The sequence below is a fragment of the Thermobia domestica genome, unplaced genomic scaffold (genome assembly GCF_964235325.1).
Source record: "Thermobia domestica unplaced genomic scaffold, izTheDome1.hap1.1 HAP1_SCAFFOLD_1430, whole genome shotgun sequence".
Classification (NCBI taxonomy): domain Eukaryota; kingdom Metazoa; phylum Arthropoda; class Insecta; order Zygentoma; family Lepismatidae; genus Thermobia; species Thermobia domestica.
The window spans coordinates 12,753-40,137 of NW_027657140.1; the positions used below are offsets into that span (position 1 = coordinate 12,753).

At 35.2% G+C, this 27,385-nt stretch overlaps 2 protein-coding genes across 2 annotated transcripts; one reads left to right on the forward strand and one right to left on the reverse strand.

The window, feature by feature from the left end:
* Positions 1-1,236: 1,236 nt before the first annotated feature.
* On the reverse strand, positions 1,237-11,831 carry LOC145677837 (U6 snRNA-associated Sm-like protein LSm8). The gene is made up of 3 exons (XM_081748152.1): positions 11,688-11,831; positions 3,652-3,692; positions 1,237-1,390 (listed from the first exon to the last, which is right to left on the reverse strand). The coding sequence occupies exons 1-3, from the start codon at positions 11,716-11,718 to the stop codon at positions 1,259-1,261; spliced, it is 204 nt and encodes a 67-aa protein (XP_081604278.1). The 5' UTR covers positions 11,719-11,831; the 3' UTR covers positions 1,237-1,258.
* Positions 11,832-11,895: 64 nt separating this feature from the next.
* Positions 11,896-19,145, forward strand: LOC145677836 (NADH dehydrogenase [ubiquinone] 1 alpha subcomplex subunit 12-like; the record flags this gene model as incomplete). The annotated part of the gene is given in 2 exon segments (XM_081748151.1): positions 11,896-12,175; positions 19,063-19,145. Coding segments are annotated over 2 exon segments (175 nt in total), but the record flags the coding sequence as incomplete, so codon positions are not given.
* Positions 19,146-27,385: the final 8,240 nt, after the last annotated feature.

Below are 27,385 nucleotides of genomic sequence, written 5' to 3' on the forward strand. Positions count from 1 at the left end.
TGATGCAGTCGGTAATTTTTATTCTGCTAAACTAGTATATGATCTATTTATTTACAAAAAAATATACAATATTAAATGGTAAACTGGATCTATTATTACTAAATTGAGCTCTTGGGTACACAGTTCAAAACTCAAAATCTCATCTGGTACCCGAAACTGCCGCTATGTTTAGAATATTATTATATACAATATTTCAATTCTCTCTGGAATCAACCTTAACCCTTTAAAATTTTTTTAAGGTAATTTTTAGGCTTTCATTCAAGCAGCTACAGTACAAACACTATTGACGCTAAGATCATGGTTCGTACCTCGCTTTTTTTTTTTGTAATGAAGCAGAGTTTCCAACTGCATCAGTCAAATTTCCCTATTACGTACCAAATGCGAGAAATTCTCGCTCGCGGAAATTTAAAAAAAAAAAATCCTCTTTTATCGCGAATTTTTCCGCTCAAATATATGATACACACAAGCGAATGATTATATATATAACTTCATTATGAAAATAATGAGGAACGAAGAATGTACGGGGAAAAATAGTCTTGACGCTATAGCCGATTTACCAATTTTCCCTCGATAATACATTTTCAGTCAATTTTCAGCTCTAAAATTTACTTTCTTTAAAAGCCGCCTTCGTTGTTTGTGACGTCATTGCCTCCAGGCATCGCATACGGGACTGCAAAATGCCCATAAAACATGTTCTTTGATGCTTTCATACCTGAATAAATGCCAAAAACCCGGTGTGAAAAGCTTTACTCGAGATTTATAAAGCAAATTCCGAAGGTCGACGCAATGGCCTGTATATAGTCGAAAAAATTTAAAAGAGCTAAAGTACAGGTGTGATGCTAGCAGAAACTATTTTTATTGGTTACATTATCGTATCATGCACTTGAAGGCGATTCCAGAGATAGAGTTGAAATATTGTGTAGAATAATGTCCTAAACACGAGCGGCAGTTGAAAGTACAAACTAAGATTTTTAGTGTTGCATCTATTATTGTTTGTTTTTTCCTAACAGTGAAGTACATATTACTTGTAAGCGATTCTCTAGTATAGAAGAAAATTTCACCTTTTATTTAACAATTCCTCCATAACTGTGACTCCTTTTACACTTTACAGCTTCACACGTTACTAGCAGCGTGATAATGAAATGACTGGGATTCGAAAATAATAATTAATAATTAATAATAATAATAATAATAATAATAATAAACTATGATGGGTGTATTAACATTTTAGTCTGATCTGTAAATCCATTTGATATACTTACATATTATCTCCACGTATAATATGAAGTCCAAGAACCACTTGTTCAACTCCTTGGCCACTACTGTACACACGCTCGTGACTTTCATCCAAGATAATATTGATGGTCTGATCAAACCCTTTTAAGGTGCCCTGAAATAAATTCAATTAATACAGGATTAGGATTTAGATTTCTGGGCTTTCGGCATCTACGGTCATGTTAGCCCGTCACGTATGAGAAATGACGCCCCTTGGCTATTACACTATCTGGGGAAAGGGAAGGAAGGAAGTGGTCTGGAACCTGTATGTTAGGTACCATTCCGACATTTGTCTAGTGTGAATGAAGAAAACCCAGGAAAATCTCACTCACGATCGCTGGCCTGAAAAAGCTTTTACACATTTTCGATCGAGTGTCCCTACCGGGAACTGAACCCGGAACCGCTTGCATTCAATTAATACAGTGTAAGTGGGTGTATGTAAATTTTTGCACACCTTATCTATTGATAGTAAATATAAGATATTTAGTTTGCTACTTCATCTTTCAATCACTCTTCTCTTTGCTTACGCACACTTACGAAAGGCAACATTCAAAATACACTTCCTTACTTTTCTCCAGTATTATCTCCACTATCTCCTTTCTATTACCTGAATAGCATCTCTTTTTTATTGAATACTTTTGCTTAAACAAACAGAAATTTGCATAATACGATGCTATTTGGAAATAAGATTTCTCTCTTCTTCCTTCTTCGCCTATTTCTTACGAATCAAGCTCCGAAGAATAGCACTACAGTCAGTAAAACTTATCTACTCACTCCTTTTCCTCTCTTAGCCTCTAAAATGTACCACCAGGTGGCATAAATTCATTTGACACTAGGACACAAGAAATAAAAATACAACAGTATCACCAGTTAACTGTTGACGGATGATTTAAAATACATAAATCAAATATGAACAGTCTTACCTTGCATCAAGAATTTTTGTACTTCAACCAGACAGTTTCAGTGTTTGCTGACACTTTTCTCAATATCTACAAGTTGCTAAACTAGACATTTATGTTAAAGTTCTTTCCTTTCTATCGAACCCTACTGAAAGAAAAGCAACAACTTTCACTTCTCAAACCATAACAAACAAAAAGCAACAAAATATCTTCAACCGTTCCAAAAGTACAGCATTTTAATGTTTTGCCGAAAATCGCAGGTGAGAAATGGCGTCCGAGGTGCTATCTTTGGTGACATCTATCTTGGACCAGGACTTTTTTGGACGAAACAAAAAAATATACGTTTCTTATATTGTCATGAATTTTAACATATGTTAAATTCAATAACGTCTGAGACTATCAACGTATGATTTTTTGTTTACCTGCCTGAATTGATCTGGACTATGCCTATTGAATCTTAGGAGGGAGAGTGTTGTAGTAGGTAGCTACTATACAATTATATAAATTAATAAACCCTAGTTATCTTACGTTCTTAATGATTTGGCGATAGTACTTTTTTTTTTTTAATTGCATTGTGGAAGGCTCTTAACTTCTGCATTAGAGAGTTTACAGAAAGTCTCGAACAAGTACTCAGCCATACATTGTAAGAAATGATCAATAGATTTATTTGGTAAATCTCTTCCGAAAGCTCGAATGTTTCTATGAAATTGACACAACGCTTAGTAGTCTGCAATCTATCTCACTTATGTAAGTATTGATGTTGTATAAACAACAGGCACAGGATAACTATTTCTAATTAATGAATTTTGCGGTATGTCGACAAGCTACAGTGAATACTGTACTGTCATCGCATTTACAAAATTTCTTAAATTTTGCAGTTGGTATGGAATTTAAATTGCTAGAACATGAGAACATGGGTTAGTGATGAACAACATCGTAGATTTTCTACGGATTCTTCCGTTCCTTCAACATTCACTTCGCCACAATTCTTTCATAATCATTCACTTTCATTAATCATCCGTAACCTTTAGTCTAAAGGGCACAACGTGGGATGTAAAAGATTTCGTTTCCAGTTGCAAGATTTAACCCAACAAACAAACAAAATAATTGCATTCAAAAAATGTCAAGACCTCTATTAATTTGAAAGGCTCGCATTTTGAGGTAAATAAATCATAGCAGATTTTAGCAATAATCAGAATTATAGGCTGGATTAACTCACAAATTTTAAAAAGCAAAGGGCTTGGAGTGGCATGCCATTCGGAAGATCTTTATAAAATAATTTCCGCACAAGTATTACATCTCTAAGCAAAACGGCTAATACCCAAACTTCAGGAAATGTTCTATATACAAGGCTAAATTCCGTTCTTTACAATCAATTCAAATTATTATTTTTTTTAAAAGCACATTATTTATTAAAGTACCTTACTTAGTCAAATATCAATAAAGAGTTTTTTCTTAGACAACATGAAATACTTACAACGAAATTCCGGCCATCTGAAGTAATGATTGATACAGTATCTGAATTTTAGTTAAGGAAAATTAATAACGTGTTTATGAAATAAAGAGGAAATTTACAAATACTACAGCGAAAGCTAGAAAATTTAATATGTACTTACGAGGGGCGTCCAATAAGTTATCCATCTAAACAGGCAGGAATGCAGATAGGTTCACCTTGTCATCACTGTTTTCCGACGTAGTTCCCATGGAGATCTATGCACTGTCACCACCTTGTAGGCAGTGAAGAAATCCCAGAGAAAAAAAAAAAAAATATCATGGCCTCCAAACCACTGGGAAACAGCCTGTTGGTGTGTGGTGTATCCAGGTTTCGCCCCCCTGTCACCAGTTGAGCCAGGAATTTGTCCTGATTCTCCTCAAAGAAGTGAAACAAGTCTTGGGACAGCTGCATCTGGCACTGCTTCTGTGCACGCGTGAGCATTTCTAGGGACCCAACGAGCGGTCCCGCAGAATAGTCAGGACGGATCCTCTGGATATGCCACATGCTGCTGCAATCTCGGCGATTCTGCAGACCTATGTCCTCAACTTTGTGGCACATTTTCGCGGTGACTACATCCGCAGGTCTCCCGAAGCGAGGGTCATCCTCAATGGATTCTCGTCCTCATTTGAATTGCTTATGGTGCTGCATCCCAGTACACTTTCACCAGTCGCTCGTGGTTCTCCTTTGGTAAGAAACCTGATGACCAGTGGTACTTCAAGTTCTGAAAAAAATCCTTTTACAAATATATTAATAAAATAATGATAATAATGAATGAATTAGTGTAATTTTGTGTATGATGTTCACTTTCCTTCGGACTGTGTAAATGTATCACTGACTGGTGGTCGCGAACCTACTGGGCCCGGTGAAGGTATGCCACCAACAATCACCGATCCATTCACCAAACCAGTTGTCTCCGGAAAATAGAACTCAAATGTTGCCCAAAGAATATGATTTCAGGTCCTCTTCCATCTCAACTCGCAGCCCAAAATCCAGGCCTGCAGTCCGTCATCCGCGACCCTTCGAGTAAAAGGTTGCGAACCACAAACCACCGACACAGGAAGTCGACCTCCCAGTGGAGTTGGCAATGAGGACTATGGACATCTTATATTTAGTCTGTAATTGGCCTACCAGACAAAATAAAATACTTTCAATATAATCCCAAACTGAATTTAGCGCAACGGAAAATAATAATAATAATATTCCAAACTGAAATTTTGGAAAAGAAAATGATTATAAACTAAAAGAATGAATTTCTTCAGAATTCGGTTATTTTCGTCTCCGGCTGCACTAAGAAAACAACACACCTTTGTTTTCTTCACAGCTGTACTATTCAAATTTTATAGAGAGTGTATTGTTCATGTACTGCTCTGAACCTCATCAATATTTGACACACATTGCACATTACTTTATTCTCAGCCACTTAAATTTAAGTAAAATGTTTCTCTGTTTGAAAGAAAAATAAAATATTCTATCCACGGCTCATACACTTTATTTCTATAATCAATAGAAATTTTCATAACATAAAGCTTGCAGGAAAATGTTAAAAAAAAAAAAAAAAAAAAAAAAAAAAATCAAATATATCATAAATCAGCATACCCATCAGAATTTAACTTCACAAATTACTATTAAAATTTCTTTGGTTTGAACAGTCTCATTCAATATAGGTTGTTTACTTTTGAAATTTTTTTTTAAAAAAATACTTAATCAGCATATATTAGTATTATAAATTGACACTGCTAAAAGTAAGAATAAATAATTGAAAATAAAATCATACCGAGGTTGATAAAAGAATAAATAATTGTAGTTTAGTTTGTAGTTTATGAACTGCAGTTTTTATGCAACATGTGCACACGCTGTAGTTATACTCAGTCCTCCGAAAGTCAATCTGCACCCGATAATGCAATTCTCCTTTTATAAACACTTTGTAAGGTAGTAAGAGTGCATTTCCTGCTAAGAGAAATTCATCCCCTTGTGTGACAACCTAGTACAGGGAAGAAGTATTTCTGTACGTATGAGTTTTGTAATTGTCTTGCTCACATGTTTGAGAGGGGGCTTCATCCCATCGTCCCTCTAAAAGTTTATTTAAATACTACTGTAGTAGAGTGTTGTTTATATTGCTGATTGGAAACATGAGAATATAAGAATTCATTGTTTTCGTTATTTCTGAATAGTATCTTGTTTGCAACACTCAACAAGCGGAAGGTACTAATTTTGCGAAGTAATACAATACAGCGAGGAGCAAAGACTGAAAATAAAGAAATATTTATGATTTCACAGTTAAAAATGAATGACGAAAATTAAAAGTAGTAATTCTAGTTAAGTAATATTAAAATAACAACAAATAAATAGCACTAGAACATTGAAAATGGGTTCACGTGGATCTAATCTGGGGTCGCCCTATGCGGAACATTAGGCGAATTATTTAAAGCAGGAAAAGTGGAAGAAAAATGTTTTCTAAATTTGTCAGATTGTTCTTAATCTTCACAGCAATTAGTATTTGATATGCATTCACTCACTTTAACCCTAGTATTCGTTTGTTTGACACTAGTAAAATTACGTTTGTAAACATGTACATTTTTATAATGGTTTCCTAGTAAAACTTAATGTCCTGAATAATTATCTTTCATATCTATTCATTCATTTTAACCGTAAAATTATTATCATGACAGACAATTCTGCACCAGTACCTAACCATGAAATCGGTAAACTCACTCCGAAAGTAGAGCGGAGTCTTGGTCCGCAGACCTAAACCAGACCTACCAGCGTTGCCACATTAGATAAACCAATTTATCGTCACAATAACTGAACATTATTGCATATCGAAAGAAATTATGGCTTTTGTGCGTATCGCCGGACCACTTTGAAAACTAAAAAAGCACCAAAATGTACTGCATTCGGTTACATTTTGTTGGATTACATCCATTGCCCTTGTACACGCCTATTTTCTTTAATTGTCGTTCGTTACTCTTATACACTTCCACATAACTAAGACATGATATGTCACAGTCTTGGCATAGGGTCGCCATTTCCACACTGCTTTCTACACTACTATATCATAAGAAATGTACCTCTCCGCGAAATAGTCCTTCCGCCTCCACATACAGTGCCGCTTAGAACATTAAAAAAAAAAAAAAAAAAAAAAAAACAATAAAAACAACAACTTTCTTCACGTTGAGTATTCCACTTAAATCTCACTTTCACTCATTCATTCTCACACACTTAAATAAATTGTCCAATTGACCTGGTAAATTTCCTAAAATTGGTGAGGCGATACGGCACTTAACCCGAAATTATCGTATTACTAATGGGAGGAAAAAGTGGAAAAGCAGTAAGGATTGTCAGTTCGCAATATTTGATGTACCAGTATTCTGTGTAGAGGTACATAAAGGGCAGAACAATGCTACATTTGTTCCCCTCGCCCAACAAAAAGAGAACTGAGTTTCATTGTGATTTTATGGTCAATTTCCTGACCTGAGGTTTGTCCACAAAAGGGGTTAGGGACTCAAAAAGAAAAATGTCGTTTTGTCCCTTTCACATTATCCGGCGATTTGCCGGATCCGTTTCCGGCAAATTGCCGGACGAGGTAGAAAGACATTGCAAGCAATGAAGCTCTTCACATATGTGCGGCCGTCGTCGGACATTTATTCGGCGAGCAAAAGCAGACGGATCTCCCAGCTAGAATCCGGCGCGGCAAATCGCCGTGTATAGCCAAGCGGGACATTACAAGCAATGAAGCTCTTCACATATACGCGGCAAACTACCGGATGGGTGTTGGGGAGGAAGCAAGTGTTGCCAGGAAAGAGCAGAAAGTGGCTGCTATAATATGGGAGCGTGTGGTTTTGTGTGTGTGTGGAGTGTGTTTGTGTATATGGTTATGTTCTAGTCCAGTACATCTGGAGTAATTAACCAAACCTGTACATAAAATGTATCGGAAAAAATGACAAGTAAAATTAATTGAAAACGACCAATACTACCAAAGTGTCGAAATCAATATAAATTATTATATTTCTATGTAATAGAAGATTGGGAGATGTTCGGGTAGCACTGGACAAATGAGCTTCTATAAATTTGTGGTGACCCAAAATTGAAATATACACTATCAAATATTTCAGCAATACAGTCTTTTGCTATATATTTATGTACTATTTTGCTACGCAAAGCAAGAGAGAATTCATGATGTGATATTTGTTAAATATACCGTATTTTATATATAATTATCTGGCTGTAGTTTCTTGAATAGTCCTCTGAATTCAGGGACTAGAGCATTGCTTTAAAGAAACTTGAGTCAATAGTCGGAACGCTTAAAACAAAAGAATAAACCCGAAATAGTATAATAATAATAATAATAATAATAATAATAATAATAATAATAATAATAAAATCTAATATAAATAAAATAAAGTGTTTATGTGTCTGTCTTTGTGCGGCCTGGGGACCATACGAGTCGACCGAAAGTTACCAAAATTTGGTCACGGGTACCTTGGTCCAGGCTCCGGATCAAGCCGATGCGTTTTTTTTTTTTTTTTTTTTTCAAAATTCGAACCAGGTCGTCTCAGGGGGGCGTTTACCAGGACGTAAAAGTAGCAGAAAATGACCGATATTAGTGTCAAATCCATAGTTTTCGCGGTTGCTGAGATCAATGGTAACACTACCATTAGCGATGACTTCAGCCACCATTTGTATGCGCGCCGGGGGTCACCAGAGGGGGGGGGGGAATTTCGAGACATGTAAAAATAATCGAAAATGACCTATATTAATGTCAAATCTATAGCTTTCGGGGTCACTGAGCTCAATGGTGAAACTCAAGATAGCGTTTACTTTCACATTTAGTCCCCATCAGCTAAGGAACTTGGGCCAGGAGATCACCGAGAAATGTAAAAAATAATCCACAATGACCGATATTAGTGTGAAATTCACAGTTTTCGCGGTCTCTGAGATAAATGGTGATACTTTCATTAGCGATGATTTTCAAATTCAGCCACCATTGTATGCGGGTCGGGAGTCACCGGGGTGGAGAATTGCGAGACATGTAAAATTAATCGAAAAGGACCGATATTAGTGTCAAACCAATAGTTTTCGCTGTCGCTGAGATGAATGGTGATACTCCCAAGGCGTTGACTTCCAAATACAGCCCCCGTCGACTGGAAGCCAGAGGCGTTGTTTTTTCAAGATTGGAACCAGAGGATCACAGAGGCGTTTACTTTCTATGTAAAAGTAGTAGAAAATGACAGATGTTAGTGTCAAATTCATAGCTTTTGCGGTATCGGCTGAAGGCCAGAGGCGATTTTTTCACAAGTCGAACCAGGGAGGGGTCTCAGGGGGCGTTTACGGGGACATGTAAAAGTAGTAGAAAATGACCAATATTTGTGTCGAATTCATATTTATCGAGGTCGCTCATATGCATATTGGTACTCCCGATAGTGTTTCCGTTCAAATTCAGCCCCCATCGGCCTTCCCAATGAAAACACGCACATTGTTGGATATATATTCACACAAAATGTATCTAATTTTAGAAACGCTTCTTAATTCTTCTCTCATTGTTCAGTTTGTTTACATTGATATTTTATCTGACCCGTGCGAAGAACGGGCATAACAGCTAGTAATAATAATAATCAGGGTTGGCAAAAACCATGGTTTTTATTAAAAAAAAACACAAAAACACGTTTTTTTTTTTTTTGGTTTAAACCAGGTTTTTATGGTTTAAATGATTTGCTCTATATATTCATATCATATATGGACAGAAATAAGTTTGTTTCGCCTTGATGTTATTATGCAACAACCGGTTTATGCTGGAAGGGGTCACATAAGCTTAAAGCGGAATAAAAACCGCTTCTCGAGTTACATCCGAGAGAAATTGTCCTCCATTTGAACTCGGAACCAGGACTAATTGGCCACAAATGCGATACGTCTGCCGACTCACTCATGAAGGAATCCTGATTTAAAAAAATACGTTGTACTGATCTTTACATGCTTCTTAATATAACTGTCAAGAGTCATTTGAGAAGGACAAAAAGATAAACAGTTGCACAAGTGAAACCATTACACAGAATTACATATGAACAATTTCAAAGTACGACGGAGTAGAGGAACTAATTTAGTTCAAGTTAGTTAACAACGACTTTTATTGGTCCAAATTAAAGAAATACACCGACTTAATCTGCATATCAATAAGAAAAGTGAATAAAGATACGAATTATTTGAGTCCACTTGTGCTCAGACTCATTTATACATAAAAAGATACCAAAGATACTTATTTCACTAAATGCCTCTCGTGGGGTCTTCCCCCCTCCCCCCACACAAAAAGTACGGCATTTTCGATGTATTTTATCAATAGTAAACATTAAAACGAAACAATATTTAGAATTTTTCTTCAATTGCAATTACATAACAATAATAACAACTACAAAAAAAAAATCACAAAATAAACATTTATAAACTTATAAAAAAAAAAGTTGCTTTTGTAGTATAATCTTTTTGAGTAATGAATGGGGAATTTAGGTCTGAATATAATACGAATAATATACGGGAGTGAAACGTGATAACCCACAAATTTGTGTTCATCAAGATTTTACAAACACTTACACTTTTACGAACATTTTTTTGTTTTTTGGTCTAAACCAGTTGGTTTTTTTGAAAAAACCAGCTGGTTTAAACCAGCCAACCCTGATAATAATGCCTACAGACCAGTCTTGGGGTCAGTGGCTGAATGTTGGCTTGAGATTCTCGGATAGACCTCAACGGTTGACTATCCCGAGAGGACTTTAGCCTGGTTTTCTCAGTCACAACAGTTGAATACCGGGACGGTATTTTAAATAATAATAATAGTATCCAGAACCGGGCTGCTATTTTGCCCAAGTTTATCAATTGTGGAAACAGTACAGAAAAATCTCTTCCAAAATACCGCTTCTCTAATAAAAAGTGCACATCTTTTCTGTATGTGGATGTTCTCTCATTTCGGTAACAAACAGGCCCGTATCCACGGGGTGCTAGGGAGGCCGGGCCCCCTAAAAGTTTCACGGTAGGCTTGCAAATGAACTATAATATGGTGATGAAGTATACTATGATTGGATCGCCCCCCCCCTAACTTCTAACGGGCCCCCTCTAAATTTTTGGGTTAGCTACGGGCCTGGTAACAAAGCGAATAAAATGCATATTATTTTGCATTTGTCCACTACAGCCACGTTACAAAACTAATGAATGACAATAGTTGATGCGATAGATATATGAAAGTAATTAAAGAATTTTCCTTCGTCTTCCCTTAATTGTGGCAACAGTATAGAAAAATCAGGGTGAACCAATATGTCTCTCTTTTTTTTTTTTTTTTTTTTTTTGCCGGAGTCTTAACAAGGCGAGTAGAAAACACATTTTGCATCTGTCCATTACAACCACCACAACACGACAAGAGTCACAGAGTTGTTTCTTCAGTTGCACAGCAACCCTGCTCGCATATTTTTCATCCACGGCAAAACGCCGAATAATACGAAAGGGGCCGAAACCAGATCCGGTAAATCGCCGGATAATGTGAAAGAGGCCTTTGTTCCTTCGTTTTACAATCGACTTTTTGTCTCTGTTTATTTCCGCACAAACAGCTATTCTTCCTTATGCACAAAGAAAACACCAGTAGAAAATGTATACCGTACTCTATCCAATCCTAAAATTATCGTACGTTTTATAATCATTATTTTCTATCAACCGGAGCCCAACATTATCGTACACTCTGGCAACGCTGAGACCTACCATAAAAACATCTGGCTCACATCTGCGGAATATATCCTGTAGAACGTTTTTGATATAGACTGTCAAATTCCTTTAGCTGTAAAACATTGGGTTAGTTTGTTTCGCGGCAGTAGAACTTTTCAACACAGTTGAACAAGCACTAAATTCATTATCAAGGAACACACATAATCCTCTACAGCAAAGACTACATGATAAACGAATATTCACATATAACGTTATACAACATGCTGAACAACTTAAAACATAATTTAGTGATGAAAAAACACTCAATACAAGGATACGGTTTATATAGCTCTCCAGTCCTGACGCCATAACTAGCAGCTGTGATTGTGACGGGGATCGTGATACTGAAGTATATATTTGCCCCTTCAGTTCATCTTCTCAGAAGCCAAGCATCTCAGTAAATTAACATAATCAAAATCATTTGATTGAATTGTAAAAGAATAAATTGACGTACTTTTTCAACACATGGAAGCTCAAGTATTGTCAATTGGATAATATGTATATAGAACAAATGCGGAAGGATGATTTTCAACCATTTCATGTGGTTAATTTGATCTAAATAAGAATTTTGTTAATGCTGATACATGAAACAATATAGCATCACTTCTGCAAAAGAAGACGAAGAAGATTTCACCTGCTTTTAGGTGGTGGGAAGGAGAGAATTGGTGTGCATAATGTCTTATTTTGGGTTCGATAAGTTAGCAAGGTTTTTTGAGATTATCAAGACAAATGGCGGTATTAAAAATTCCTTGCGTAAATTGTACAGGTTCGTAGCGAAAAGTGTTTTGCTGAACATTGTATTTTACACGTTTAATGTATCAGTTTTTTTCTATGCGATTACTGATTACTTGCCAGTATCGGGGCGCAGTAGTCAAGTTTTTACCATCGGTATGAGGATTATTTGGTCCAATCACAGGCAATATGAGCTGAATGTTCTAATGAGGACTACTGTTTTAATGAGTTGGTTCAGTTAAGCAATATAGTAAGCAAGACTTGCAAACTAGGATAATCCCTAATCATTTCCATACTATGCCATGGGTAGGCCTAGGCTTAACTTTAAAGTTACCCCTCCAACTCCACATCTACAAAAGGACTTAAAACATTAAAAATTATGCTAGCTTAGGTTAGCGTGCAGTTTTGGTTAGGTTCCGTTCGGCTCGGCTGTACAACAGCTCAGTACTTAATTTACACAGTATTGCCGAGCGAGTGAGGGCGGATTAGAAGCCCCGCAGGACACGTTCTTTTTATTCTTATTACAACTCAAAATAATAGAGGGGGACAAGTGTTCTAGAACTCTGCCTTTCACTTACGTTTAGAACTTCGGTTTGTACAGTTGCGCTACTTTTATCATTGAATTTCTTATCGCCTAGTTAACACGCACTTCCCAACAATAATTCCAATCCACCACTGTTGCTGAGAACACTTTAATTTTTTTTTTTGTTTTTTTTTGTAAGGCACCACAAAACTACGAACAACAAAATTTTCTCCAAAGGTAATACTGACCATTCGAAAAATGTTCCTTTTCTCATCCCGTACTCTTGCTTTATAACGAAAGTGATAAGTTCCTCCAGTTTGTTGATTCTCATTTTTCTTTCCCATACTTTGGACATTGTGTTCTTAGCTTCAGTACTCAGTGGGCCTCACAAAAATTTAATTTAATGTTTCTACAAACTTGCTAAAATGTCACATCCATTGCACCTATTCGCCATTTTTTACGACTATCATACTGCTGAACCTTCCGCATTCTGCAAATAGTACTAACTTCTACATTTCATTTCTCGTATTAACCATAACTTTCCTGCCATACACATTTAAACATCACATAAGAACTCCAAATCATCATTTCTTACCTCATTTCTCCTCTAAATCTTCCTAATTTTTATAAAAATGGAGGGGCAACTCTAAACTTAACCCCATGGGTAAGTGTCGGAAGTCTTATATAGAACAGGTACGTTATGTCCGTTCGTCTGTCTGTTGACAGATATCGAATCAAAAACAGTAAAAAAAAAAAAAAAAATCTAGAAGCGTTTTCTCGGAATCGATTCAGCGACCAAGAAAATTGTTTCCATCTCCTCCGTTAACTGTCTGTTCAAACCGGAACTAGGGGAAAACATGGTGGCTCAGTGGTAGAGCGCTTATCTCTGGTGCGTAGGGTCCCTGGTTCGATTCCCGGCCAAGTAAGTTTATGGTGGGCAATATCATGTCCGTGGGTTTTCTGGGGGTACTCCCGTTTCCTCCGACATTCTTCCAGCATCAGTAATTTGCCTTAATCATCGTCTCCCTTAGCTTAAAGGGCATAATCATGGGCGTTAAACCGAATTTTTTTTTCAAACCGGAAGTGGAAATTACCGTTTGCCGAAATTCAACCTTGATCACCATAAAAGGAAAAGGTAATAGATAGCGAAGAACAGTTGTTTTGCAATGGATTCGGCGTATTTTCAAACCCTGGAGAAAACCCACGAATACGTGTTTGTCCACTACAGGGCCCAGTTGGGAACTGAGATCGAACAAGAAATTCACGCACCAGAAGTGCGCACTCTACCACTAAAGTACCGCTGCCCGTTATTGTACATGTTATTTCATTTTCCGGTATATTTTTAGTTTTGGGGGCCAGTCATTTTTGACAATATATATACACACAATATATTGGAAATGCATTTCTGTCCTTGTCAGAATTTTTCATAATATATATATATAATTATAATAAAGATTTTAATTGATTGTTATTTTTGTTCGCTATTTCTGTTTCTGTGTTTAATAATTTGCCATGATCCTGCATGTGGATGGTTGGTGGGCTTTCTTTCTTCCCACAGGATGGTTGGCTGGGAGAACTTCTCTCTTCTTTCATCTACTAGTCTGTTAACTCATTCTTGGATGCTGTCTTCACTAGCACTATCCTCCAGAAACTGCTTTGTACCAGTATCAATCCTCCATAATCAGTCTACTTTCGCATCAGTACTTTCTTTTCTGTAAAATTTCATATGAGTACTACTTGTGACAAGGTCTTAAAACAAGAGGAAGGAGATAAGTGAAAATGTATAGCAGCCACAGAGAAAGAAAAGGAAATTGATGGTAACAAGTGAAGCTTTGGAGACTGAAGCAAACCAGCTTGCACATGAAGCAGAGTAGAAGTCTTGCTTTACTCTATTGACAAAGTCAAGTGCTATGCGTTGAGCAGCTTTGCTAAGGAAGAAAGAGATTATATCTATAAATGAAGAAATTACAGAATTCCTTTATCAGTTAAAAAAAAAAAAAAAAAATAATAATAATAATAATATAATCCCTTTTTATTTCCCCGATTATACCTGTCACACTATGTATTACGCAATGAAAATGCAATGTACGAAAAATAGATTTTTGTTGGTCGTAAATTTGTTCAGTGCACAATTAAAATGTCATGTAGAAAGAATAAAAATACATGTGTTGGATGTGGGTGGATCCGGTCGCTTATATAAGGGGAGTTGAGAGGCCACTTTAAAAAAAAAATCACTCTGGTTTGTGTATTAATACTGTACTTGCATTAATATTCACTACATAAGCTATTGTACTTTTCATTTCACAATTGTGAGTTTTAAACTTACAGTTGTTGCAATCCTGTTATACCTTCCTGTGTCGAAGTCCTTGAAAATTGGTGATTTGTCCTAGAAACGTCCTGGAAATGCCCTTGAATTTTTGGGGGGAAAGAGAGTGGGAACCCTGAGAGTTTCTACTTACCTTCATGGTTTGTATAAATCGGACACTATCTTTAAACATTTTTAAGGGACTGCATTCCCTTAAAAACCTGTTAATTAATGTGTCACATGCCTACCTTCCCATTCGAAAAAATTAACCTGGATCGAAGATGGCCGCCGTTCACCAAGCATGCATCAATCGGTTGCTTCTTTACCCAAGTCCGCCCTCCGCTAGTCAGATTTGCTTTAATCATGCTTGTTTCCAAAATAATCCACTGTACTAAGACTTACGGACCACCCTGTATAATACAAATTCCTTATTTTCAATCGACATTTAATTTCTTCGTGAATATGATTTTGGTTTGTTAATGTTGACCCTAGATATTTGAAAGTATCTACTATGTCAAAAGTGTTATTTTAACGTGTCCATAATTTGCAGTGTTACGGTCACGGCGAACTTACATGTATGTAGTTTTCTTTGCATTTACTTCGAAAACCCATGTTCCCACAGAAGTTCGATAAAAACTCTGCATTCTTTTTATTGTCCTCATATTATCCTTTATCAAATTTCCTGGTTGCTCTCTTTTTTTTCCTATAACATATTCTAGAACAAAATTGACCAGTAATGGCACAACTCATCTCCTTGTTTTAAACCATTCTTGACGTGAAAACTGGTGGCCAAGTACTTTGGAATTAATTTTTTTAAGTACAGCTTGATTAATCTCACTAGCTTTTTTGGTATATAACAAATTAGGTAAGGGTATTCTGCAATGTTTTCATCCTAACCGAATCCTGGGCCTTTCAGAACTTAATAAATAATTGGTACATCAGGTTGATGTATTCCCATGTATTTTCGAGTATTTGTCGAATGGTAAATGTCTGGTATGTAGTTGACCGATTTCGCCTAAATCTGCACTGATAATCTCCAATACTTTCATCGTACGTATGGGGTTAATCTTGCTAGCAGAATGTTCGAGAGAATTTTATAGGATGTTGCCAAAAGGGTGATGCCTTAATAATTATTACGGTCAATTTTGTCACCTTTCTTGTGAATTGGAACAATGATTGATCCTTTCCACTCTTGTTGCAATTCCTCCTTGTTTCAAATAATGGGAATGAGTTTATGTCAGGGTTGGCAAAAACCATGGTTTTTATTTAAAAAAAACAAAAAAACCGGTTTTTTTGGTTTAAACCAGGTTTTTATGGTTTAAATAATTTGCTCTATATATTCATATCATTTATGGACAGAAATAAGTTTGTTTCGCCTTGATGTTATTATGCGACAACCGGGTTATGCTGGAAAGAGTCACATAAGCTTAAATAGGAATAAAAACCGCTTCTCGAGTTACATCCGAGAGAAATTGTCCTCCATTTGAACTCGAAACCGGAACTAATTGGCCTCAAATGTGATACGTCTGCCGACTCACTCACGAAGGACTCCTGATAAAAAAAATTCGTTGTACTGATCTTTACATGCTTCTTAATATAACTGTCAAGAGTCATTTCAGAAGGACAAAAAGATAAACAGTTGCACAAGTGAAACCATTACACAGAATTACATATGAACAATTTCAAAGTACTACGGAGTACAGAAGAACTAATTTAGTTCAAGTTAGTTAACAACGACTTTTATTGGTCCAAATTAAAGAAATACACCGACTTAATCTGCATATCAATAAGAAAAGTGAATAAAGATACGAATTATTTGAGTCCACTTTGGCTCAGACTCATTTATACATAAATAGATACCAAAGATACTTATTTCACTAAATGCCTCTCGTGGGGTCTTCCCCCCCTCCCCCCACACAAAAAGTACGGCATTTTCGATGTATTTTATCAATAGTAAACATTAAAACGAAACAATATTTAGAATTTTTCTTCGATTGCAATTACATAATAATAACAACTACAAAAAATCACAAAATAAACATTTATAAACTTATAAAAAAAAAGTTGCTTTTGTATGTATAATCTTTTTGACTAATGAATGGGGAATTTAGGTCTGAATATAATACGAACAATATACGGGAGTGAAACGTGATAACCCACAAATGTGTGTTCATCAAGATTTTACAAACACTTACACTTTTACGAACATTTTTTGTTTTTGGTTTAAACCAGTTGGTTTTTTTGAAAAAAAACAGCTGGTTTAAACCTTGGTTTAAACCAGCCAACCCTGGTTTATGTATCTCGTTCCCATTAATTTTCCACTCCAGCTAAACTTAATTCAGTAAGAATTTCGTCTACACTTGGAGATTTGTGTTTCTTTAATTTATTTATAGCAATTTATATTTCTGTTCGGTTAGGCTTTGGAATACAGTGCTGCTGTGTGCATTTCACTTTCTCCATGAACATTATTTTGTGGCTGCATGTTAAATTAATTGTCAAAGAAATCTTTCCATATATTCAAAATACAGTTCCTATCAAGGAAAATTGTCCTGTCTGCTTTCTTTGATATGTAATCGTAAGGTTGATAGCCTTCCTTAAATTCGTTGATGCCTTTATATATACCATATGTCGCGATTATTTTTGTTTTTAGTACTATCTTCAGAAAATTACGTTTCTTTGTTCTAAAAGTTTTAGAAGTTTCCTGGCTTATGTTAACGAAATTTTGTGCGGTTCTGTCCTTCGGATTTTGTAGCCAACTCAGTTTTGCTTGTTTTCTCTTCTCTGCTACTTTATTGCATTCCTGTTCGTTTTTTTTTTTTTTTTTTTTTAATATATCTTTACGATCCTCAATTATTTTTCCTGAAATTTTCATTCTGTCCCTAACTGCAGCACAAATATTCTCACCACTTCAACATTAATGCATTCCGAACTTTTTGAAACCGAGAATCTATTCGACACTTCAATCTTGTATTCCCCTCTCGCCTGATTCTCCTCCGATTTTTTTAAAGTTAAACTTGTACGTTTTAGATGTTGATTATTTCCTTTTCTCAACGGTAATGTCCCTCTTAAATGGCTGCTAGCAGGCAGTGCTCAATTTCACAGTCTGCTTCTCCAAACGACAGGTTTTCAATTATATTGGACTGCCTTCTTCTATCTACTAAAACGTGGTCGATTTGATTGAGTTTTTCCATCTTGTGAAGTCCAGGTATATTTGTGAATGTGGCGATGTGGGATTTTGTGCTCTTTACGGTAAGGTTTTTGGATGTTGCAAAGTACACAAATCTAAAGCCGTTGTCATTACATTTTTGTATACAAACTTTCGTTCCCTAGAACCGGTTTAGAAATATTCTCTCATCCTTCCTTCGCATTAAAATCCCCTGATAGAACTTTCATATGGTATTGCAGTAATTCGTCAGATACATGTTCTACTTCTTCGTAAAATCTGTTCTTTGTATCATCATCCATATCTCCTGTTGGGGCATGTACATTTAGAACAATAATATCGCACCTTTTAAGAGTAATAAAAAAAAGTCTGTCCATTAACAAATTCAACACGTCTAATTTGTGATATTCGTTTGTGAACTAGAAACCCTGTTCATAGTTGCTGTTTTTTCCTTTCCCATAAAAGAACGTAAAACTTCCGGGCTGCAACGTTCCCTTTCCTTCCCATCTAACTTTTTGAACTCCTACCTTCTCTATCTTATACGTATATTTGTAACCTACTCGTTACGTATTTTGATGTACCTGCCCTGCAAGAGCTTCTTATAGTCAGTGTTCAAATTTCATGTCCATTTTACTCGTCCGAGGCTTGTGTGAATGCTTCTGAACAAGTACTTAAAGAAAAAAGATGAGGTTGTTAGTTAAACACCAAAGCTGGACGACCACTCCTTGTCGTTTGTCCGTGACTGCCTATTTAATGTATTAATAACTTACCTGTATATCTAAGGACCTTCTCCTCGATCCGCAACCTGAGGGTGCACCATACTGTCGTGACAGGAACTCACATTACATGGATTGACATAGTTATACTATTGCAATAGCATTGACATTAACATGTATTAATCCAAGTTTTTTTTTTTTTTTTTTATTGCAGGTTTGATGATCTCAAGCTGGGCACTTTAGTAGGTGTTGACAAGTACGGTAACAAGTACTATGAAAATAAAATGTACTTTTATGGTGAGTATTATATTTTTAAGTTTTTCTTTATATTGATCCTTCGATAAAACGAATCCTCATTAATTGAAATTCAACACGTATAATTTTATTATTAATATATATATATATATATATATATATATATATATATATATATATATATATATATATATATTTGGAAATAAAATAAACTATCATTTCATTTACTTGAAATTCCAATTCCTGAAAACTCCTTTCATTTCTTAGCTTTCGGCTCTTCTCTGAACTCTTGTAAATGTTAAGGGAAGAGAGAGAAATAATATGGGTCTATATTTGTTATCAGGTTCTTTTGCTATGGAGTGAAAATCATTACGATTTGTAAGCACTCACTTTTGTTGAGTCTTTGTTGTTAATATATATGTATTGCGATAAATAACTCACTTTACACCATGAACGCCCTCGTTGTAATGTTCAGTTTTCATCTTTTCATCTTATTTCGGTCATCTCTTGTCCTGTAAAGAAAGGAACATCGTTTTTCAATGAAACTATGACCTACCTAACCTACATCGCGTATGCATGCGATCGTGGTCATAGAGATGACCGAAACATAAAAGAAATTGAATATTAAAAGGAGTGGCGTTCGTACTGCAAAGTGTGAATTATTTAGAAAATTGCACTGTACAGGGTATCTGCATTTGTGTGTGTGTGTGTGTGTGTGTGTGTTTGTTTGTTTGTGTGTGAATTTTGAGATTTCCTATCTTTTCTATTACGCCTACCGTATGTATTTAACAAAAGAATCAGGATTCATTACAATATTTGTCAATTACTTGTGAATAGAGAAAGGTATAAAGCCTAACAATGGGTATTGATAATGTATTAAATATAGTTAATCTGAGGAAAATCGTAGACTAAAAGTATTTGAGAATAAGGTCCTGACACGAATATTCGGACCCAAGAGAAACGGGAATGGCGGAAACTTCATAACGAGAAACCACATAATTTGTACCGTTTACCTAACATTATTAGGGTCATCAAATCTACGACGCTCAGGTTGACAGCCCATATAGCCAGAATGGAAGAAAATAGGAACGCTTTCAAAGTTCTAGCTGGAATTCCAATTGCAAAACGACTATTAGGGAGACTTAGGAGCAGATGGGAGGACTATTAAGATGGATCTCGCAGAAATAGGAATACAAAGTAGAAACTGGATCCAATTGGCTAAGTACAGAAGTCGTTTCCAGAGAGCTTTTGTGAATGCGGCATTGAACTTCCTGGTTTCGTAAACCATAGAGTTAGTTAGTTAATTCTGATATGGGTGCGTAATATCAGTTTGATATCGAATTGGTACGGATAACCTCTTTAATAATGGTGAATCTGCTGTTACAGAGTTGACGAAAGAAGGTCTCGTGACGATCCAGTTCAGTGTAATCATACCTATCGTAGATAATTAATATTAATAAAACATAAACAGGAACGAAATTATTGACCTGAACTCATAAAATTAATGTACGTTACTTTTTACCCAGCTTCCTGGGCCGGGGTGGCTCATTGTAGAGCGTTCACCTCTGGTGCATGGCTCCTTGGTTCGATCCGAGCTCTCGCCAGGTGAGCTTTGTGGTGGTTTTCTCGGGGTTCTTCCGTTTCCTCCCACTTCCTTCATTCCACCATTTCATTCATTTTTCATCGTCACCGTCTCCTTTAGCCTAGCCGGCATAATCGTGGGACGTAAAACTTGACGATTTTTTTCTTTTACCCAGCTTCCGGTGTTTACGTAGTTTTTCTAAAATAAACTTTGTTTTATAAAAGTGCTTATTTTTAAGGCAGCGCAATGTGTGGAAACAAGCATAATTCGTATTTTACATGTATGAATTCTTTGCAGAAAGTAAAAGTTTTGTCAATGAGCCGAATAAGTTAAACCAGAAGTTAATCTATTCTTTTGAAAAATTCCGTTCGTAATGAGAAATGCTTGAATAGGAGTTGATTTTATTTGAATTTAAAATTTTCCGGAAAATCGTTACAATATGGATGCTTTACTCCACATAATTGGAACAATTTTGGACTTTTCACTAATAAACAGGATGACATTAGAAGAAGAAAATTTTTCAAAACTAGGAAATATTTATAATTTATTTTAGTATTTGGTAATAAGTTCAGCTCAGGTAGGCAGAATTGTCTTAAATTTTTAAAATGCTGTTTCATATATTTTTAAAACATACCACACACACATTCTACAAGTAGTTAAAGAGGTAACACAATATTTAATTGCGGTTTGATATGTCTTACTAACAGATGATGAAAGTATTTATAAAATGTAGATCTATAGTTAGCTGAACCTGCACTCTCTACACAGCGCATCATTCGCATATGAGCATAAATCTCCTTATCATTCCTTACAACATCTGTACATGTCCCTTTACAGACACAAGTGAAAGACGTATTAATTAAAAAAAGCCAAGGGGTATCATAAAGGGGAGACTTTTTTCGATTATTTTTTCTCAATATCTCGCACCGTTTGCAAGATTTGAGCCTGCTTCCGGTTGGAGTTTCTACTTCATGTATGACCAGTGTTTTCTTTCTTCTTGCATGCAGTATGTAATAAGCAAATACATTACATACACAATTAATTATAATGTCAGTTATATATGGTGTTCATTGGGCAAAATACTCCCCCCAAAAAAGGTTCATCTTAGACTGGAGAAATGGTTATCCTTCCTTTTCCATTATTATTTGGCCATGAAACAAACGCCTGAGACATATACAACCCCTATATACAACAGTGTGGTGTTGGAATGTATAATGCTTAGGATGTGATGCTTTAGTTTTTTTTTTTTAATTTCAACACTTCCAATGTACCCGTAAAATGTAATAAAGAAATAGTGCCCATGCTTTTTAAATATTCAATTAGAACTGGACAATCTACATGAAATTTGCAATCGATCAGTGAAAACGTCATCTTTCTAGAACCTGTAGTTTCCGAGATCTCATTGTCGAAAGGATTGCCCGCAAACATATAAATGTAGTTTAAAAGAGCTCCAAAGATGGCAGCACAATTCATTTGCATTTATTTCGGAGAAGGCTTACTAAAGGCAAAGGCCACTGAACCATAATTTAAAAGGATAAACTTTGTAAAAATATTTGTCTTTGTTATAAACGTGAAATCACAAATAACCGTAAATCAAAGGTTGGAAATCTAAGGTTATAGGTTAGAGCTCGGTTGCTCATAATTGGTACTATAGCATTTTAATAGATAATAATCTTTAAGGAAAGCGCGAAAGCAGGTGATAAAAATCCAGGATAAGAAGGAAAGCTATCACATTCAATACAGCATTTGAAATATAGGAGAGCTTAAGCGATAAATAATACAAAGGACATAAATCAGAATTTTTAAATGTTACATCAGTACTTATAATTTGTATCGATCAGTGGTCTAGTGTTAGAGAGAAAAGGAAAAAGATTCGTAAAACTAAATTTTACGCAATATACTTGACGAATTTATGACGTACTTCTTTGTACGAAATGCACAAGTTATTTTCTTTAAGGTTATTTCTTTGATATAAGATTTTAAGCAATCTAAATGAATTGATTGTAGGAAAGACTCAAAGAACATCTATCTATTAAAATGCTACAATAGCAATTAAAAGCGACTGAGCTCCAACCTATAACTCTGACTTTTAACTCTTTCATTTACGGTTATGTTTGATTTCACGTTTAACAGAGACAAACACAACATTTTGAGTATGTGTACTTTACATAAATTAGTTAAGTACATCATTTTCATAAAGTTTATGTTTTAAAATTATTGTTCAAAGCCTTTGCATTTTAAAAAGCCTTCTGTATAATCAATGCACGCGAATTGTGCTGCCATCTTCCGAGTTCTTGGAAATTTTGCGTAGATTATCCAGTTCTAATTCAATATTTAAAAACATGGCCACTATTTCTTTATTACATTTTTACGGGTACATTGGAAGTGTTGAAATTAAAAAAAAAAAAAAACTAAAGCATCACATCCTACGCATTATACATTGCAACACCACACTGTTGTATATAGGGGTTGTATATGTCTCAGGCGTTTGTTTTATGGCCAAATAATAATGGAAAAGGAAGGATAACCATTTCTCCAGTCTAAGATGAACCTTTTTTTGGGGGGGAGTATTTTGCCCAATGAACACCATATATAACTGACATTATAATTAATTGTATATGTAATGTATTTGCTTATTACATACTGCATGCAAGAAGGAAGAAAACACTGGTCATACATGAATTAGAAACTCCAACCGGAAGTAGGCTCAAATTTTGCAAACGGTGCGAGATATTGAGAAAAAAAATAATCGAAAAAAGTCTCCCCTTTATGATACCCCTTGGCTTTTTTGTAATCAATACGTCTTTCACTTGTGTTTGTAAAGGGACATGTACAAATGTGAGGAATGAGAAAGAGATTTATGCTCATATGCGAATGATGCGCTGTGTAGAGAGCGCAGGTTCAGCTAGTATATTATATAAAAATCTAATAATTGTTACGAAAGTTACGAGTAGTTTCTTTAAAAACTATTGAACATATCGGAGGTAAAAAAATACTACCTTTTTTTACTGATTTTAACTCCATGCAGTGGGGACTAGTGGGAAACCTCAAAGAAAATATACGATGTATTACATCAAAAACGATTAAGTTTGGTAAAAGTTATAAAGGAAAATATTTTCTTATTATATATTTAAACAAGGAAATTTTGAAAGAGCTCAACTTCGAGGTCATTTTTTGTATGATGCCATTGACAAACATGTTTTAAAATAGTTCCTTGAACTCGGCGTCCTTAAATTAGTATAAAAAACACAATGAGAAATGTAAGCATGGACAGTTTTACCATTGTCGTAAGCGGTACTTCAAAGAGTTCAACCTCGAGGTTCCTTTTCTTATTACCCTATGAACGGATATGTTTCAAAACGGTTCCATTGAATTCAACGTCTGCAAATTACTATAAAAACTGCAATTAAAAATATATCCAAGCGTAATCAATTTTACTATTGACATGAGCGATCCCAACTTCGAGGTCATCTTTCTCGTAATCCCATGGACGGATATATTTAGAAATAGTCTCATTGGTTTCAACATCCTCAAATTAGTATGAAAAGCGCAATTAGAAATTAATTGAAGAGTTGGCACTTTTTACCAGGGGCATTAGCGATAGTTCTGTGGGGGAACTTAGCTCGTTTTACTCGCTTATCCTTGATTCATTTGAACGGCAACCAATGTGGATTCACCAAATAAAATGTACGCTCTGTTTTATGCAAATTGAACGAGTTATACGTAGTTCATAGGGGAAAATTTTTGGAATGTACAATGGGCAAACTTCTAATGTGGATGAATTTTACCCCCTCTATTCTTGATAAATTGCAGCCCCAAGCAAGAGACTTATTTTGAAAAGTTGGAGGAAAATGCATACAAAGTTTCGTCAAAATTAGGAAAGTTGTACAGGGGTAGTCGTGGAACAGAGATACTAGCAGACAGAAATCCCAGTTGAGTCGTATGATAGAAGCTCACCGTGGTTGCTTCAATAATGAATTTGTGTGCCAATTTTATTTGTTTCTTTGCGTCACTTTTAAAATATCAAATAGACGTTCATTTAATGACATTCAGTCTATGTGATTTTGAGTTTTGTTTTTACCAGTCTGATATCGATACGGAAGTAAAATTATTCGGAAACTACACAATGTGCTTTCTTACGTGGCATTACATTCATATACAGTCGAAATACGTAGGATTTCTTTTAAAAGGGTCTTTCAAAGTCTGTCTGTGTCTGTGTTTTGTGCCATGTGAAAATTCTTAGGTACTCCTCTCTGACCTTTCTTTCTTTCTTTCTTTTTTTTTTCTTTCTTTTTAGGTCAACCCCACTGGTCTAGTGACTAGCACATGTGCCTTTGGCGCACGTAATGCCGAGTTCGATTCCTGACGGGAAAACACAAAAATTTAATTTCACAATCATACACTTTCTTTAATCGTCTGTCTTTTTTAGCGTAAAGGGCATAACCGAGGAACGTTAAACTAAAAAAAGTCATTTCATTCTTTGAACAATGCAGTAACATTAATACGATAATTTTGGAAAGTAGGTATTTTAATATTTATAACATAACATTAAATAAGCTAATAGTTGCTTTGAAATCCTTTCCTAGTAGCAGCATAGAGTTCCATGTTTTTGTTAATATATTATCTATATTTTCAGTTGTATGTACAATTGCCTCTTACCACCAACAATTGATGTCCGTTTCCCAGGTACAAATATGTGATTGACTGCCAGTGTTGACCTTGAGTATAAGAAAAACCCAAAACAACTTACTAATTTATTTAACAATATTTTGGAAATACTACATTGTTTACTTTCTAGATTTCCAATGTTTTACTGTATTTGTTATTCATGAAACATGTTACGCAGCTATGCTCGAAGAAGAGATCTAGAGTTTGAAATTAGTTTCTGGACATTTCTTTCTAAGTATACTCTTGCCTCTTGGTATTCAATCTATTTCTGTCGAAAAAAAAACAAAAAAAAACAAAAAAAAAACGCATGTCATCCACTGGATTACTCAGTTTGTTTTTGTGTGTTAAAAGAAATCATTAGAAGTATTAAATTTATGCCATACTTGTCTCTTCAGAAATTTTCAGCTTTCAGAGAGTATAACGCAATAACGAATCTTTTATTCTTGAATTTGGTATTCGAAGTTTCAATTACTTCTCTTTCGTTATCTGATGAAGCAAGACTACCTTTGGTATGAGAATTACTAAAATGTCGGAGGAGGCATATATATAACAACAGCAATAGAAAATATGTATTGAAATATAGCAGTCTTACTGTAACATCAGTAAGTTCGATACATCTTATCCTTTTCATATCATTTTAACAAACGTTAGTTATATTTGTATTGTGCTTGAATCAAAGCACATGTTATATTGTCGCCCGCTCTTGTGTTCTTTAACCAGAGTTGGATGTTTGAGATTGTAAACAAAGTTTTAAGAATTGACTGCTGCACTGCAAAGAAACAGACAAAAATTAGGGAGGAAATATATCTCGAAGAATCCCGTCACCAATAACAGGCTATGACTACCAAAAATCTTTCATGTTCTTTGGGACTCTTTGGCATGTCAAAGAAAGAACTGTTTAAGGAATTGATTTATAATTCTCAGTAGAAATAGGACATTGACGCAGACATCTAGACAAGTTGAGGTCAAAATGTTCACTTTGAAAAACCTGCTACGGAAACTCATGAAGCGTTTGAAATACGCCGCAAAAAATACTTCTAGAAATTTCATATCCACATCGAGAAAAAATAACGAGTAATTTTGTAATCGTTAACAAATCTTTTTTTTTTTTTAACGATTATCAATTAAAAATTAACTCCTGAAAATTTTAGTTAATTAAATTAAAAATTAACAAAAATCTTAATTCACTAATTTAATCGTCAATTTGTAACAGATTAATTACAAGTGTATACACATCGTATGGGAAATTTCAGCTTCCTCAAAAATAGAACCAAGTGAAACTAGTGACGAAGGTAACGGGTTTTACTGTGTATGAAACTATAAGATTCAGTGTATCGGTTTTGTGTAGTAGACGTATATATTATAATACATATTTTATTATGTAGATCTTTATTATTATAATAATAAATGATGAACAAGAAATAGAGGCACAAATAATAGTGAATAATAAAACAGTACAATGCACTATTACTACTCGTTGATAACTGCTATTATGGCCCTACAAACACCTTCATACTTATTCAATCGAAAGTTTTGTCCATCATTGTACGTTGTCCGATTACAGCTGCGACTACAGAAGTAATTTACTTCCATACAGCCTTGAAGCATCGAAAGGTGTCGCGTGCTGTCTTGAGGAACGATAATTTTGTCTTACAGGCTGACCAGAACTCTTTAGTTTTTGTGGCCTGTTGATCATTAAGGATTCTCCTGGGCAATAAATTTAATGTGGTTGCTAGTGAGGAACTTGCACTCTCTTGAAAGGTAGCCAAATCAAGCAAAAAAAAAGTGCCATTCAAACTATAATGTTTTTGTTTAAATGAAAACAATGATGTTTTCGAACATTCCTTCATTTATACCCTCAATTCATGAAATCAATTTTAATAAGCAGTTCAGACATTTTCCCTCATGAAATGACTGCCACACCATGAGATTTCGGGGAAACTTGTACAGTGGTTTACATTTACGTTGGCATTTCAGTTGACAATGGTTTTCTGCACGTACAAACTTATGACAGGCTGTTGGAAAATATCAG

Excerpts from the sequence above, each read along its gene's own strand:
- LOC145677837 (XM_081748152.1), bottom strand. The coding sequence starts at position 11,718 with ATGGCGTCAGGACTGGAGAGCTATATAAACC. Across the intron at positions 3,693-11,687 it reads ACTGGAGAGCTATATAAACC|ATACTGTATCAATCATTACT; the intron begins GTATCCTTGTAT and ends ACTAAAATTCAG. Across the intron at positions 1,391-3,651 it reads CAGATGGCCGGAATTTCGTT|GGCACCTTAAAAGGGTTTGA; the intron begins GTAAGTATTTCA and ends AATTTATTTCAG.